The sequence below is a fragment of the Puma concolor genome, chromosome E2, assembly GCF_028749965.1.
Source record: "Puma concolor isolate L17-30 chromosome E2, mPumCon1.1.hap2, whole genome shotgun sequence".
Classification (NCBI taxonomy): Eukaryota; Metazoa; Chordata; class Mammalia; order Carnivora; family Felidae; genus Puma; species Puma concolor.
In genome coordinates, this window is record NC_141681.1 from 924,638 (window position 1) to 941,337 (window position 16,700).

The 16,700-nt window shown below is 54.7% G+C and overlaps 1 protein-coding gene across 3 annotated transcripts in view; it reads right to left on the reverse strand.

Annotated features, from left to right (window-relative positions):
- SPIRE2 (spire type actin nucleation factor 2) overlaps positions 1–16,238 on the reverse strand; it is a 35,165-nt gene extending 18,927 nt beyond the window's left edge. The window contains exons 1-2 of one of the 3 annotated variants that reach the window (XM_086688555.1): positions 15,880–16,238; positions 2,957–3,000 (exon numbers count right to left, since the gene is read on the reverse strand). In XM_086688555.1, coding sequence (XP_086544681.1) covers positions 2,957–3,000; positions 15,880–16,150 — 315 coding nt within the window. In that variant the 5' untranslated portion in view covers positions 16,151–16,238. The remainder of the gene's footprint in view (positions 1–2,956; positions 3,001–15,879) is intronic. The other 2 variants (XM_086688554.1, XM_086688556.1) reach the window with 2 other exon arrangements.
- Positions 16,239–16,700: the final 462 nt, after the last annotated feature.

Below are 16,700 nucleotides of genomic sequence, written 5' to 3' on the forward strand. Positions count from 1 at the left end.
CTGCACCTGACACTCCCTTGCTCACAGGAACACAGCCCTGAAAAGGTCGGATCGGTTCGCACAGCAAAGGGCCACATGCAGCTGAACACAGAGGACGCGGGCACCTCCAGGGTCCCCGCTTCTGCTCCGCACGGCTTTCGTATTTCGACATCTTCCCTTTACGACAAGGATACAAAATGACAGTGGCTCTTCTCATGTCATTAACTACTCTGAGGCCTTTGTTACTTACCTAGGGGACAACATAACTCACAAGACAATGGCTGCTTTCTAGGTAAGGAGGGAGGCACAGGACCTCAGGGCACTGCTGGCAGCGGGCAAAGCTGGACTTAGGACTGGGGACCCGCTGGCGGCCGATGCCAAGACGGAAGGCCTCTTGGTGGCTCGTGGAGCCACGCCCTCACCTTCCACCCCCAAGTCCACTGGGCCTGAGGGTGTGGGGGGCCCTCTGGCATCTCCTCTCACTTCCTGCATTGCCACCGCCTGGGGCCCGGAGGGTGGGGGCAGCCCAAGCAGAGCTGGAGGAGGACACACAGGGAGCCAACGTTGGGCAGGAGACGCGGACAAGACAGCCTTCTCGTCCTGCAGAAGTGCCTCAGGAAACACCCTGAGCCTGGAGGGGGCCAGCGTGGGGGGAGGGGCGGACCTGTTAGGAAGAACAAAGTTCCAGACCAAAGTCAACACCCGTCTCCGCCGCCCCCAGCCCCACTTGGAGGCGGTCCTATCTCTGCTTTAGGCAGGCGAGGGTCACAGACCCAGCTCTTAAGTCACCACCCAAAATCATGAGTTGGAGGGCACAAGGCTAGGGCCAGGGGGAGTCCTCTGTGGCATGAGATCTCCAGAGAGTACCCTAATACCCACCAGGACTACAACTGCCCCTGGTTCTTTCTTGGCCCAGAGGTAGGTGCCAGGAAGGAGGCGATGGTGGAGGTTCACGCCCACTCAGCTCTAGAGACCCTGCCGACCCCAGGGCGGCTCTGCCCTGGTCCCTACCGCATGGAGGCAGACAAAGGGGCCAAGTAGGAAAGTCCCCCGCCCCAGTGCAGTGCAGAGTATCACTGCAACTGCCTCTTTCTCCTCGTAGCTGGCCTAGAGTTAGAGGGTTAACTCCAACATGAGCCTCTTATCTGATAGGTGCTCTGTTAAAAGCTTCTCTGTGCCCCAGCCCGGTCCCTGGAAACTTTCCCTGAAAGGCAAAGAGCCCGTACTTTCCCATAAGGAAAAATCTGGGCAGCCAGCCAGAGTCTCAGAACCTAAGCCCGACCTGCCTGGAGTTACAGGAACTGAACAGGCTCCCAGTAGCCACAGGAGGCCAGCTTTACCCCAGTGCCAGTAGCAAGAATCTGGGTTAACACAAGTGGCCGCCCTGCCATAGTGGCTGGGGTGGGGCTCTCATGGTTCATTTTTGGGCCCCCCAGCACAACAGTCCAGATTCGACCCCCACGTACAAAGTTTGTGTGTATCTACCTCGTAAATACTTTCAAACTTGATAACAACAGGTCTCCTTTGGAATGCTGGGTAGCAGATACAAACTCACTTGGGGACTCTGGGCCGTAGGGACAGCCCTGGTTGCACCATTTGAAAGGCAGGGGAGAGTGTTCCGGGCCGTGGATAAACAAAGTATCCAGAACACTCCGAGGGCAGACAGCCCTGCCAGGAATGGAGAGGAGTCTTGAAAACATGTTGTTCTTTTTTCCAAAACAAATTACAGAAAGCAACATATAGTGACAACACCAGACCGCTTCAGAGCTCCGGTAACCACAGGCAAGGTGCTGCTGGGAAGGGTATCTTATCACTGACATTTTTTTTTTTTTTTAAGATTTTTTTTTTTAAGTTTATTTAGTTATTCTGAGAGAGACAGAGAACAAGCAGGGGAGGGGCAGAGAGAGAGGGAGACACAGAAGATCGGAAGCAGGCTGTGCACTGACAGCACAGAGCCCGACGCGGGGCTCGAACTCACAAACCATGAGACCTTGACCTGAGCCGCAGTCAGACGCTTAACTGACTGAGCCACCCAGGCACCCCTTATCACTGACATGATTGCCAGCATGTGGGGGCGCCTGGTGGCTCAGTCAGTTAAGCGTCTGACTCTTAATTTCGGCTCAGGTCATGATCTCTTGGAACCAAGAGATTGAGCCCTGAGTCAGGCCCTGCACTGACAGAGTGGAGCCTGCTTGGGGTTTTCTCTTTCTCTCACTCTCTGCCCCTCCTACCTCGAGTGCTCCCTCTGTCAAAATACACATTAAAAAAACTGCGAGCATGTAGTAATAAGAAAAAAGAGGAAAACTCTGGGATGACTTTATTATTGTTTTTAAATTCTCCACAATAGAATATGTAGCCTCTTTTGGCCTGTGACCACCCCCTACCCTTGGTGTAACACTGTACTTAATACATAAACACACATTTGCATAGAGCTTTCTTAAAGGCGGTGGAATGAAAAACATCAAGTTCGGGACGAACTCCCCGGGGGGCAGGTGGATGGGACAGGGAGACACAGAGAGAAGTGCTCCTGGGAAGATCTGAATTCTGGGTCGGGCGGGGGCTCCGGGATATTGGCCACTGGGCTGGTTTTCCTGTTTGCCCCCCAGACCCACTCCGCCTGACACTCTGCACCCAGGGGCTCTCACCTACAGACCACATCACCTTTGCTCCCTCCCCTGGCCGGTGCAAAGCAGAGCCTGGAGTCTGGGCCTAGAAGACAGGCAGACAGGGTGTCATAGATGCCCTTCCCCTTCAGGCTCTCCTGGCTTGCCAGGTTCTGCACCGCCCTGGTGGGCTCTCTGTCCTCACCTGTCCGCTCTCTTCATCAAGTCCTTTCGATTAAGGTCTTTGAGTATTTTGTCTGTGTCCCACCTCCTGGGAACAATCGTGTAACTTTATATGCTTTCTAATTTACATTATATGACACGTGTTACTTTTAATGTGTACCAAGTAAACTTAAAAATTGTTTTAAAGGTACCTGGGCTTCTGAGCTGGCTGGTGACAACACCATCGTTGTGGACTCTGCAAGAGGAGATAACAGGCAGTCAGGACACGCCTCAGCATCCCCGGGAACCAACAGATGGACTGCCCCCCCCCCCCCACCTTCCCCCTCAGGGACATACGGCATACCCTCCACACTCTCCACTGGAACCCCCACAAAAGCTTCGACAGGCCAAGCCGCCACTCATTTGGACAGACACCTGAAGACCCATCTTTTGGCCTGGACATCCAGGTGAGGGGCTAGAGAGTGACACACACCCCGCCCACACCCCACACAGCAGTCACACCCCAAAGTGACCACGCAGCAGGGAGCAGGGTCCCCTGGGGAAGCGTGCTTGGAGGCTGGAGGCAAGAGAGAATGAGTTAAGCCTCCTCCTTCGTAGGAAAGACCTCATGGTCTGAAACTCACAGTCCCCCGAATGTGCCCCCGAATCATAGCAGAGTCAGATGAGAAACCCAGGCTCAACAGAAACAACAGATTTTGCTCTGGAATCGCTAAGAGCTGAGCTGGGTAAGCCAGCATCCGGCCGCTACCTGCAGATTTAGAGATTTGCCCCCAGATTGTCAGCGCCTCCGTCAGAGAATCAGAGTCTCTGGGTTCAAGCCCAGGAGCTCAATTCAGCACTGTGTATTTTATTATTAAAACATGGCACTGAATCAACGTGTTTACAAATGCTCATCTGCTGTAATCCGTACACAAGCCGGGAGGTAGGTGGTTCTGTTACCCGTTTCACAGATGAGGAAACCGAGGTCCAGAATGTTGAGCTCATTTCCCGGAAGTTGTCACAGCTAGTCAGTGGTGAGGCCAGGCCAAGGGGCCCTGGAATCTGCCCCAGCTGCTCCCCCACCCCCCACCCCACCCCCAGGTCCCTCAAGATGCCAGGCTGGATGAAACAGAGAAAACCCACCTACTTCTGCAACCTTCCTTGAATGAAGCATGCAGGTGGAATCTGTGCTAAGAGATGAACCTGAATTGCCTTAATTCTTTTTGGAATGAGGTAGGGTATGAAAAAAAGAAAAAAACATACACCATGAAATTCTCTGCTAAGTGAACCTGCTAACTCCACAAATATTTTCAAAATGCCATTAAGAACTAGGAAGATTGCCAAAGATAGAGTTTGTGTTGAGCTGATCCATTAAAATAATGGAAAACCATCCACTCCAACATCAAAAGAGCGGGAAGTGAGCAGCAAGCGGCAGACTGTGGCCCGCGTTTGAGAGTTCCATGAGTGTTTGTAGCGGTGATTGGATTGGGGCAACGGAAAGAAGAAAACAGACTCAGAACAGAGGCGCTCCCTGGAAGAGGCCAGGGCCCTGAGTCATCCTGAGGACCAAGAAGGGGAGGGGGGGCCAGCCAGCCCTTCAGTGCCCTTTACAGACCGAGCACCACCCAGTCCTCTGGTCAATGGGAAGCCTTCTGGTTGGAATAATTTTAATGCCTGTGTCCCCGGTTTAAGCAGTCCATATGTTAAGAAAAGTACGTGTTTAGTAATCTAATTGTACTTCACATTGTAAGGACTTGGGGAGTCTTTGGGTCTTGATGAGAAGGCTGTCCCCTTGGGAGGTTCAGGGCAGACACTGTGTCCAGCTCTTTGCTGCACAACTAACAAATGATTCATTGCGGCTTCAATCCACAACCACCACATACAGGTTGGTGCCATGACTCCCTCCTTACGGACGAGGAAACTGAGACTCAGGCAGATTGAGAAAATTACACAAATGACACAGCTAAAAAATGACAGAGCGGGGACCCCTCCTAAGCACTGCCAGACCCCAAAGTGCACCCTCCTGAACTGCCCACCCAGAACACCCAAATATGACTTCACAGAGCTACGGTAACTTTGTCACCAAGCTGATCACATAGCATTGTGCAAACCACCTTTTCCTTATTTCAAAAACCGTCTTGGCGCGCCTGGGTGGCTCAGTCGGTTAAGCATCCGACTCCTGGTTTTGGCTCAGGTCCTGATCTCACGATTCGTGGGTTCGAGCCCCACATTGTGCTCTGCGCTCACAGCTCAGAGCCTGGAGCCTGCTTGGGAGTCTGCTTGGGATTCTGTCTCCCTCTCTCTCTGCCCCTCCCACACACACTCTCTCTCTGAAAAATAATAAACATAAAAAACCCCACAACTGTCTTGGAGGGAAAGCAGTGAGACCCAGACAGAAGCAGGAGGCATCTAGGACTGAAGTGTTCTCCATGTCCATCAATGTCTCATTGAGGTAGGGCTGGACCCAGGACGCATGGTCTCCATGGTGTTGCCCCCCCCATTGGGTGCTTCTCCCTCCCTGCCGAGAAGAGCATCCTCACCAAGATGTACAGGAAAAGAAAAGCCGATGCGATTTCTTGTGTATAAAATGACAAATGAGGAGAAACCAAGACGCTCGGGAGTTTTCTTGGAAATGATGTGTCACAGTAGCATAGGATGAAAGATAATCTGGAGAAGTCTGTGAGGCCTTCGCAGGCTAGAGTTGCCAGAGGAAGTGTCCCCCCCCAGTGGGTGGGGCGAGTGGTAGGACAGGTGTCTGACAGCCTCACCCCTCTGTGCCTGAGTGGGGAGTATGGGAAGGAGTTCAGCCCAGATTCCCACCTGTGATGATGACATTGAGGGTCTTGCCTCTCACCTCATTTCCTTATCTACGGATGGAGGCGATACCTGCCCAAGCTAACCCACGGCGTCACCCAAAGAACAGGTGAGGCACACGGTGTCACCTCAAAGAACAGGTGAGGTAACGAACGGATGCAGACACTTCTGAGGGCGCAATAGCCTGTGAGGATGTGCACAGCATCACTGTGCTATGATGACCATGGGACCGCCAGGACCTCCCGGCCAGTTTCAGACCAACGGCGTCCTGCCTGTGACTCTCTTTAGGCTTGAGGTCAGGACAGAGAGTGGCCATGGAGGAGACGCCCTCTTCAGCCCCCCAGAAGGAGACCGCACACGTGCAGGGGTCGGGGGGAGGCCAGCCAAAGCAGCAGCTACACTAGGCCTCCCAGGCCGGACCCCCCCCCCCCCCCCCGCACCGAGGTCCCTAATTATGGACAATGAATGCAGACTCCACAAAGGGCAGGGTCCAAGCTCAAGCCCAGGGGGCCCCTGCCTTTCCAGATCTCAGGCTGTTTCCTCAGTACCCCTGTGCGGCTAAACAGCACGGTGGGTAGACCAAGGCCCTTGCAGGGCCCACACTCAATGCTGGTGGAAAATGGTCACAATCCCAAGGAAGGCAGCCTGCACCATCTCTCAAAACTTCAGCCCTGGGGCGCCTGCGTGGTTCAGTCAGTTGAGCGTCCGACTGTTGGTTTTGGCTCAGGTCATGATCCCAGGGTCATGGCACTGAGCCCCGTGTTGGGCTCTGAGCTGAGTCTGGAACCTGCTTAAGGCCCTCTCTCTCTCCTTCTGCCCCCTCCCGCTCATGCGCTCTCTCCCTCTCAAGATAAGAAATGATAATTAGGGCCCCTGGGCGGCTCAGTCGGCGAAGCGTCTGACTTCAGCTCAGGTCATGATCTCACGGTTCATGGGTTCGATCCCCGCGTCGGGCTCTGTGCTGACGGCTCCGAGCCTGGAGACTGCTTTGGATTCTGTGTCTCCCCCTCTCTCTGCCCCTCCCTCGCTTGCACTCTGTCTCTCTCAAAAATAAACATTAAAGTTTTTTAATAAACCAACAGATACATAAGTAAATAAAACTACCACCCCTGCTTGTCTTGATTCAGCAGGTGTGCTCAGGTGCCATGACACCAGAGTCTACTCGCGTGGTGCCTCCCTAACAGCCAATCGCCGGACACGCGAATATCCCCAATCACCCTAACAGCCAACCACCAGACACGCGATATGATGTTGGCACAAGGGGGCACTGGACAGCCACCGACATGGAAGAGGTGTCCTTGGAAATGAGACGATCGGAGCCCCTACTGGGGGGAAGAGTTGCCAAGGGGCGCTATTTGCCACACGCTGGCCAACACGTAAAACACACCGGGCCTTCTCCTACTGTGAGAAGGCTGGCAGGAGACTCCCACCGCGCTGCCTTCACACTTTCTGAAATTGGAACGTGTGCTACGGCATTAAGAAATTAATTTCCGTGCACGTGACAGTGGCAAGAACACAGCACCCACCTCGCTCTCTCACAATCCAGGACGGGAGCTCGTGGTCCAGAGCAAGTCCCTGGCTCTCTCTGAGCCTCCTTGGAGTCCTCTTTCCAAACAGCTATCAGCTACCACACAGGGGATTATACAGATTAAACGAAAACAGGGCCTGCTGGCTCAGTCAGGGGAGCACTGGCCTCAGCGCTGAGAGTTCAAGCCCCATGTTGGGTATAGAGACTGCTTAAAAATAAAGTCTTAAAAGAAATGAAAACACACGTGGTATCTGGCACCTAGTAATATGCTTCCATAAATGCTTGTCTCAATGTCAAATTTTAAAACTTAAATTAAGTAATGCCTCAGATCAAGCACTGGTGTCTAGAAACGAGCTGGCAGCAACCAAAGCTAAGAGGAAAATGCCTGCTCAAGACTGGGAAGTTGTGTGTTTGCAGAGCAAACAGAGAGCTCCGTGGGGCAACGGCGCCCGTGTCCCCCAGCCTCCGTTTCACTTCCGCCAGTGCTCACCTCCACAGGCTCTGGCTGACACCCACCTGCTTCTCCGCGAACTGACACCACAGGGTGGGGTGTCCTCGCCCAGCAGCAAGGACCCAGGACCAACGTCACCCGAATCAATGCCAGGAAAGACCCGAGTCAGGGAAATGCGTGTGGGCCAGAGAACTCCCACAATGAAGCGTAAGGATCAGTTAACCCTTGCATTTTCACACAGTCCTGGTGAGGGAACGGTCAGCGTTCCTCTGCTCCTGCAGAACTTCCCCACCCAGTGCCTGCCAGTGTGCCCTGGGGCTAAGCCTGGGAAGGCCCCACTCATGGCCACAGCACACGGGCCGCAGCCTTGAAATGCAGTCCGTTTGGAGGCGTTCCTCCCCGCTCGCCTAAGGATGGCTTACTTGAACTCCCTGAGTGCTCTTCAGGGATCCCCTCCTGTAGTCCTCCCCGCTGCCCCACTGCGTAGCCCGGGAAGGGTGAGGAACTTGGCCAAGGTCACCTGGCTGAGATCCAATCCACGGCTAGCCTGGCTCTGAAGCCAACACCCAGACCGTGCGTCGTCCCCCTCGCTCACTGACCATCCCAGTCACCTCAAGCGAAAGGAGTCTTGGCCCTGGGGGTGTCCCAACACAGGGTGTGGCCTGGGGAAACCACACACAGTCGACTGGGGGTCACAGAGTGGGTCCTGGAACCAGCAGCAGCAGCAGCATCATGGGGAACCTGCTGAAAATGCAGATCTTAGGGCCACCCCAGCCCCAGGCAGTATCGGGCTCATCAGGGTGGGACCTAGCAATCTGAGGGTCTGTCACATCCACCGCTGGACTCAAGTGAGAACAGCCCCTGTAAAGCATTAGATGGAACATAATTCCAGAACCCGTGTTCTGATGTCACTGATGATGGAATCCAGGTGACAGAACAGTGACCATTCTACCCATGTGACTTTCCCCTCCACGGTGGGCCAGATAATGGCCCCCAACCTGTCCACATTCCAATCCCCGGGACCTGTGGACGTGTTATGTTAAGTTGCAAGGGGACTGGGGTAGCATTTGGGAGTAAGGCTGCTAATCTGCTGACCTTAAGGCAAAGACATTATCCTGGACTTCTGGCTTCTCCGGCTGTAACAGAATAAATTCGAGCTGTTTTGAGCAGTGAGCTTGTGTAACTTGTTTACAGCAGCCAAAGGAAACCCTTGTGCCCTGCTTGTAAACCGTTCTGCCTTCTCTCCTTTGCAGACCCAGATGCCCTCGACACCGAACAAGTGGGGTTTCCAGGCGGAGCTAAGACAGTGACAGGAGCCCCGGACTCCACGCATGCTGATTTGCCTAATTACTGGGCTGCCGTTTCCAGGCAAGTTTCCTCCTTGACTAGGTCCTCATTGGAGGTCAAACTCCCTCTGAGGAGTCAAACAGGATCAGAGCGAAACCCTGGCGCCTTCCTGCAGCTGATACTCACTGGCATATTTGTTCAAATGGCCACATCCCAGGACCAGACCAACCAATACCACAATGCTTCCTTTGTGGGAGCCACTCACATACTTCCGGCCCCCACAGGTCACCCCCTGGTGCCCAATTGAGAAGATAGTTGATTCCATCACAGGGGACAGAGAACCCCTTCTTTGTGAAGACCTGGGTGGTGGGGGTTGCAGTGGGGGTGACCAGGGCCCTGAAGGGGGCAGAGACCCTGGGGCTGTGTCTCATAAGCCAATCTCGAGGGTACACAGGGACCCCAAAGACACCTTGACAGCTTCAACCTCTCCTAAGAGCACAGGGCAGAGGCTGCAAATGGCCAGTTAGGTACTGGGCCAGCCAAAGTGGCCACACAGGCTTCTCTTGGTCATCTGTGACAGCCAGCCCCAGGCTCACAGATGTCTGGACAGAGAGCATGGCTTATTGGGGGACGCCTTCCTGTGAGGTAATCTCTGCTCAGAGGTGAGACTGAATCAGGAATGAGATCTACAAACACCTGGCTCACACAGTCACACCCAGGCAGGTGTCCTTCCCAGCGCTCACACCCTCCCCAGGTAGAGGCCAGGAAGGTCACAGGGCACGTGGACGATGTTTTACATCACCGAGAAATGCGCACGGGACCCTGACCAGGTGCACTCTACAGAGCCCCTTCCTCTTCCGAACACTAGGACCCGAGATCCTGTGAAGGCACTCACATGCACCTGGAGGGCTGCTGGGCGAGGTACAAACGGAGACAGGGGACTCACTGCCACTCCTGTGGCACCCAGTGCTTTACCACACCAGGCACGTCCAAGGCTTAGCACAGCCCGTGAGGTGCAAAGAAGAGGAGTAACTCCCCGAGGCCAGGCCGCAGTCCTCACTCCCAGTCCTGCCCCCACCCCTCCCCACTAGGTGACGAGATGGTTGCTTCGTGAACAAGTTTTCTCATCTGCGCAACGGGGATCAGAACAGCGTCAGAGGCGTAAACATGAGTGGGCCCAGCACATTCTTGAAAGAGCCTGAAAACGTCAGCCACTGTCACCCTGGATTGTAAAGCAAAGTGCCCACCTGTCCCTGGGTGGCTGGGCTGCATCTCCACACCGCGCCTTGCCTGGGTGACCCTCACAAAGCATAACCAAGGCACAAAGAGTCCCCACGTGCCAAGGGTCCTGTGTGGTGGCAAGGGCAGCACAGACAGCACTGGTGGGAGAAGGAACAGGACCTGAGAGTTTCGGCCAGAAATATTCTGACTGTGAGGAGACTCGTGACGAGGGAAGCAGGATTTCACCTTTCCAACCAGCTCTCACTTCTGCCCAGCATATCAGGGGACAACATCACTGCACACTCATCCACCTTCATCTGTGCAAATGCCATTTAAAAAAAAATACTGGCAACGAGGCACCTGGGGGGCTCAGTCGGTTCAGCGTCCGACTTTGGCTCAGGTCATGATCTCACAGTTCATGGGTTCAGGCCCCGAGTCGGGTTCTGGGCTGACAGCTCGGAGCCTGCTTGGATCCTCGGTCACCGTCTCTCTGCCCCTCCCCTATTCACACACACATACACACACTCTCTCTCTCTTTCTCAAAAATAAACATTAAAAATAATAAATAATAGGGGCGCCTGGGTGGCGCAGTCGGTTAAGCGTCCGACTTCAGCCAGGTCACGATCTCGCGGTCCGTGAGTTCGAGCCCCGCGTCGGGCTCTGGGCTGATGGCTCAGAGCCTGGAGCCTGTTTCCGATTCTGTGTCTCCCTCTCTCTCTGCCCCTCCCCCGTTCATGCTCTGTCTCTCTCTGTCCCAAAAATAAATAAATGTTGAAAAAAAAAATTAAAAAAAAAAATAATAATAATAAATAATAAAAAAAAATACAGGCAAGCTAAAGAGAAGGTCCTCAGTCACTCAGGAGGCGACCTCCCAGTGAGGTGTATGGAGTCCAGCTTGAACACCTGAAGCCCACAGGACTAGGGGGCCTCCCAAACCAGCGGCCCAGAGCCAATCCTAGTGGCCACGGATCCCACCCCGTGGGAAAGGGAGAGGACGCACTGGGCCAGGAGACCGGAAGGAACATCCACAGCGGGGCCAGCAGCCCCCCGTACTTGTGCAGAGCACTGCAGAGACAACAAACGAGGGGGCATCTGTGTGTGTGTGTGTGTGTGTGTGTGTGTGTGTGTGTGTGTGTGTTGTGCCTGTGTGCACACACACTTCCCGGGCCCAGGGCTCTGTACTGGTGTTCCCTCACTCGTCCTCACCCCTCCCCAGCATGTGCTACCAGCACACCAGTTTATGGAGGAGGGGGGCACTGGTGATGGTGAGATGCCAAACTCAGCTGCTGCTCTCGCTGCCAGGCCGAGGTGGAAAAGAGAATTCTGAGCCCAAGGCACCTGGGGGGCTCGGTCAGTTGAGTGTCTGACTCTTGATTTCAGCTGACTCTGACTCATGGTTCATGAGTTTGAGCCCCACATCAGGCTCTGTGCTGGCAGCGCAGAGCCCGCTTGGGATTCTTTCTCCCTCTCTCTCTGCCGCCCCCTCCCTGTTCACACTCCCTCTCTCTCACAAGAAATAAACATTTCTGAAAAAAAAAAAAAAAAAAAAAAGAATTCCAAGCCCCATAGAGCTCATGACACAGGACACCACCATCCAATGCACGACAGACTATCAATCATTCCTGTGTTTGAACCTCGGGGCTGAAAATGAGATGAGTGGGAGGGCCCTGGGTCTGTGCAGTGGTGGCCACTCCGAGAGCCCTACCCTGGGGGCAGGTGCCAACGCTATGGGGGCCATGGGGGCAGCTGGCCTCCAGGCATAAGAGGAAGGAGGAAGAAGGGGCTGGAGAGGCAGATGGGGCCCGGCGGACAGGTCACGTGAGGCGCCCAAGCCGAAAAGTAGGGCCTGTGAAAAGTTTTAGTACCAAAACTGACAAGAAAAAAAAAAAATCAGAATAATAGGGTAGTGTGTACCTTAGCATCCACAGGAGGGGGAAGGTGGGAGGTGATGAGCTCACTCCCGTCTCAGACACACCTCTACCCACATTCACGTCCCACCTCTGCCTGCCCAAGAGAGTTATGGTGGACAGCCCGGTGCCTGGAGAAGTGTTTCCCGAGCAGTGGTAGGCCAGAAAGGCAGACGGTCTTTCCATCGAGGTGACAGCCAAACACGGGGAAGGGAAGCAGTCACTCTCCTGGGGGGAAGTGCCCAGGACAGCATCAGGTGGACAAAAGCCACTAAAAGCATTCCAGGGTCACAGGATCACTGACCAAGCTGCACTTAGGGAATTAGCTGTGCCTCGGGGAACGGCTCCACACAGGCATTCACGTCGATGCCTGACAGAGTTTCCTGCCTCAATTAAAAAAAAAAAAAAAAGGAACCCTTTCCCCATCAAGAGGTTTTAATAATGGCCTCTTAAAAATAACTTCCCATGTGGGGCGCCTGGGTGGCTCAGTCAGTTAAGTGACCGACTGACTCTGTTTCGACTCAGGTCATGATCCCATGCTGACAACTGGGAGCCTGCTTAGGATTCTCCCTGCCCCTCCCCCCACCCCCACCCACTCAAATGTGCTCTCTCTCTCTCAAAATAAATAAAATAAACTTAAAAAAAAATAACTTCACGTTAACACATTTTCCCCACTTAAAAAAAAAAGTACTCCAAGCAGTTATGAAGTCTTCAGACTAAAGGTTAGGATTTGTTTCCACTTCGCTGTTAGAGGCGAGATGTATGCTCATACATTAATCATTCCCCCAAATGTGGTTTATTTTTGTGGATTCCTTTAAAGTTATTTTAAACACTTACTTAAGGCTAGATTTACCAGCACTTTGTACCGAGGGACCAGGTGAGGTAACATTAAAAGATGCTGATTTTCCCGATTGCTTTTTACAGCAAGAAATAAACACCTATCCTTCAGTGAATTCACCACTCAAGTGCCAGCGAAATGGTGGACTAGCCACCCTGGAGGGTAGTTGGTCTAAAGTTTCAGCTGATTCAAGAAAGCTCAGCAAGACTGAAGAGAAAGTTCAGGGCAATCCACTCTCCCTTATCTTTACAGACCAGCACGCCATATCTCTTATCCACCTTTATGAGACACGTTTATGAGCGTTGAATGGAAAATGGAACTGGGCTTCCTGATGTCCTGGGCTAGGAAGTCTCCACAGAGAGGCCAGGTGTGAGCCTGAAACCCCAGCCTGGATCTCTGGCCTGCTTGTGGGTGTAGAGGCAGCAGGAAGTAGGAGCTGACACATCCTGGGAACTGGAGGGAGCCCGGTGACTACCAACAACGTTAGCCATCAAGGTGCATTTTGGAGGACCAACGAGAAACATGGCTTGACTCTCTCCCAGTTCTCACACAGAGCTGTACTTCTCTGTGAGAGCTGCGCTCTCTGCTAACCAGCTACCACTCTGTATCTCAGTTTTCCAATCTTTAAAATCGGAGGGTCAGACCAGGCAGGCCCCTATAGTCCTGTCCCGCTCTGTGGTGCCAGGAGCCACATCTTGGGTTATACTCTTTTCTTTCTTTTTTTTTTTTTTTTAATTTTTTTTTTCAACGTTTATTTATTTTTGGGACAGAGAGAGACAGAGCATGAACGGGGGAGGGACAGAGAGAGAGGGAGACACAGAATCGGAAACAGGCTCCAGGCTCGGAGCCATCAGCCCAGAGCCTGACGCGGGGCTCGAACTCCCGGACCACGAGATCGTGACCTGGCTGAAGTCGGACGCTTAACCGACTGCGCCACCCAGGCGCCCCACTCTTTTCTTATTAATTCTTTTAATGTTTATTTACTTTTTGAGAGAAAGAATGTGAGTGGGGGAGGGGCGGAGAGAGAGGGGGAGACAGAGGATCCAAAGACGGGCTCTGCACTGACAGCAGATATCCTGACGCAGGGCTCAAACCCATGAACCAGGAACCATGAGATCATGACCTGAGCTGAAGGCAGAGGCTTAACTGCTTAACCGACTGAGCCACCCAGGCACCCCATATATTGTTATCTCCAGGGATGGAGAGGGACACAGGGAGGAATCTATAGCTTCAGGAGAAAAGCTCTTTGTGAATATGCAGAGTCTAGCCGCTGCCCCCCCAACCCCTGCAGGAGGGCGGGGATAAGGCCATCCAGCAAGGGCAAGCCTCTCAGGCCCACCTACGGAAACCTTGCACGCAAACATCAAGAGCTGGAGGCTGAATCCAAATCCTTCCTCTCTCTGTGCAGCTTTGGGGAAGCCTGAGCCTCAGCTTAACTGGTAAAATGGGAATAATACCATTTGAGTGTCTACTCACTGTTTTCACCTGTCAAATATCTTGGTGCTTTGTGTACGAAATACAGAAACTTGCAAATGTCTCATAGCAAAGGTGTAGAGGGAGGTAGGAGCGGGGCACAGGGCTGAGAAGGACCTTGGGAGAAATAGAGTGATGGTCGCAGGGCGGGTTCAAAAGACCCTCCTGTGACCAGAGCAGCTATAGCTCCTATGCAGCTTTGTGCTGGTCCTTTTGTGTCCTCCATGAGGACTCGTGCAAACCATAGTCTCGGGACTAGAGAGGGCCCAGCTCTCCTCCAGCACACATAGCGGGCCTTTGTGTTTCCTACACAGTATTAGCTTTTGGGTTAATATCACCCAACATTCTAGGGGTGCCTGGGTGACTCAGTCACTTGAGCGTCTGACTTCAGCTCAGGTCATGGTCTCCACAGTTCATGGGTTCAAGCCCCACGTTGGGCTCTGTGCTCACAGCTCGGAGCCTGGAACCTGCTTTGGATTCCGTGTGTGTCTCTCTCTCTGTGCCCCTGCCCTGCTTGCGCTCTCTCTCTCAAAAATAAATAAACATTAAAAAAAAAATTTTTTTTAATCACCATATGCTCTAGACCAGTAGTACAGTTCTCCAGGGAAGAAAATACGTTATTTTTTTTCCTAAGAAAGAGGCTAAAAATCACTTAGATTCACTATTTTGAGTAGACTTCAAATATCTTTCAAGGGATTAATTTTTTGTTCTTGATGATTAAGAGCAGGAAAACCAAGCAGACTGTTCCCAAAATTTTACACCGTCTTCTTGCTATTAAACCCAGGAAACCGGTAAATTCAGCAGATTCCAAAGAAGACACAGCTTCCTCCTTAGACCTTCACCTCCACGAAAAAAAGCTCCAAGAAGACATTCATTCGTTCCTTTCCAGCGTAAGGCATCTGCAGTCACCCATGCAACAAGGCTTCCACACCAGGAATCACTGGATGAAAAAGACTGAGGGCTACAGACCCCAGAGCAGAAGGAACCAGCGCCAGGTGGAGAGAGGTGGGGGTAGGAGAGGCAGAATTGGGTCTATGGAAGGTACTCAACCATCAAAAGCCAAAGTCCTTCTCTTGTGAGTTAAATACGCGAACCGCAGGCTGCCCACCGGCAACCAGAGGATGGTCGGCGGAGGGTTCTCGGAAAGGGAGGGGGTATCCCAACACCAGGTGAGAGAGAGAAGGATGGGGAGAAGCCGTCCAGCAAAGGAAGGGTGTGGAAGGGTACGAAAGGGGGCTCCTGCAGGGGTTCAGGACTCGGAGGGTGTGGAAGGGGGCGCCGTTCCAGAAAGGGAGGGTGCAGAGAGGGGGCTCCAAGTTCACGAGAGGGAGGGTGGGGACGGAGAGGGCTCGCACCCAGCAGAGGACGAGAAAGGACAGGAGAGGAGAGGTGAGAGGAGGAGAGGAGAAGGGGGGAGAGGAGGGGGGGAGAGGGGAGAGGGGGAGGAGAAGAGAGGAGAGGAGAGGAGGGGAGGGGAGGAGAGGAGAGGGCCGAGGAGAGGGGAGGGTCGCAGCCCATCCCCCCACACCCCGCGCGCGCGCTCCCCGGCCCCCACCCCCGCCCCCCGGCGCGGCCCGCGCGCCCGGCCACACCCCCGCGCGCCCGCCGGCCCTCACCCGCGGCCCTTGGCTCCCGCCGCGCGCTGACCGAGCCGTCCCGGCGCAGGAGGATGTCGGCCGTGTCCCGGATGCGCCGCCCGCCGCCCGGCGCGCCCCGCAGCCCGCGGCAGCCCTGGAAGCACACGGCCCACGCCTGCTCCTCGTTGATGGGCTGTTCGTACGCCTTCAGCACCTCCTCCAGGGACAGCTCCCACGGCTCGGGCCGCCCCGCGCCCCCGGCCCGCTCCCCCGCGGCCGCGTCGCCGCTGGAGCTGCCGGCCCGGGCCATGGCCGCCCCATTATCGCCTCCTGCGCGCCCGGCCGGTTTCCATAACAGCCGCGCCGGGGCGGCCGACGCACCCGCCGAGCGCGGGGGGCGGGTCCCGCGCCGCCTGCCGCTGCTTTGTCATCCTCGGGCGGCCCCGCCCCGCGCAGCGGCCGCAGGTGAGGGCGGGGCCGGCGCGGGAGCGAGGGGGGAGGGGGCGCCGTGTCCGGTGGCGGGGGGGGGGGGGGGAGGGGGCGCAGGGCGCAGAGGGGAGGGGCGCGGTGTGGCTGGTGGTGAGGGAAGCTGGGAAGGCTGCGCTCCAGGCCCTGGGGGGACCGGGCGGGCCGGGCGGAGTGGGGGAGGTGCGGGGTGGCTGGGCGCGCAGAGCCGGGGCCGGAGGGAGGCGCGCTCCCCAGGCTCTCTGACGCTTGTGTAAGGAGGCACCCCGTCCAAGACACTGCAGTGATTGGGGGCCTCGGGCACTAGTGATGCTGGAATGCGGGAGACAGTGAAGAGGCATGTGAACCCCCACCCCCACCCCGCACAAACACACATCCGACTTTGGTTCGGAGGA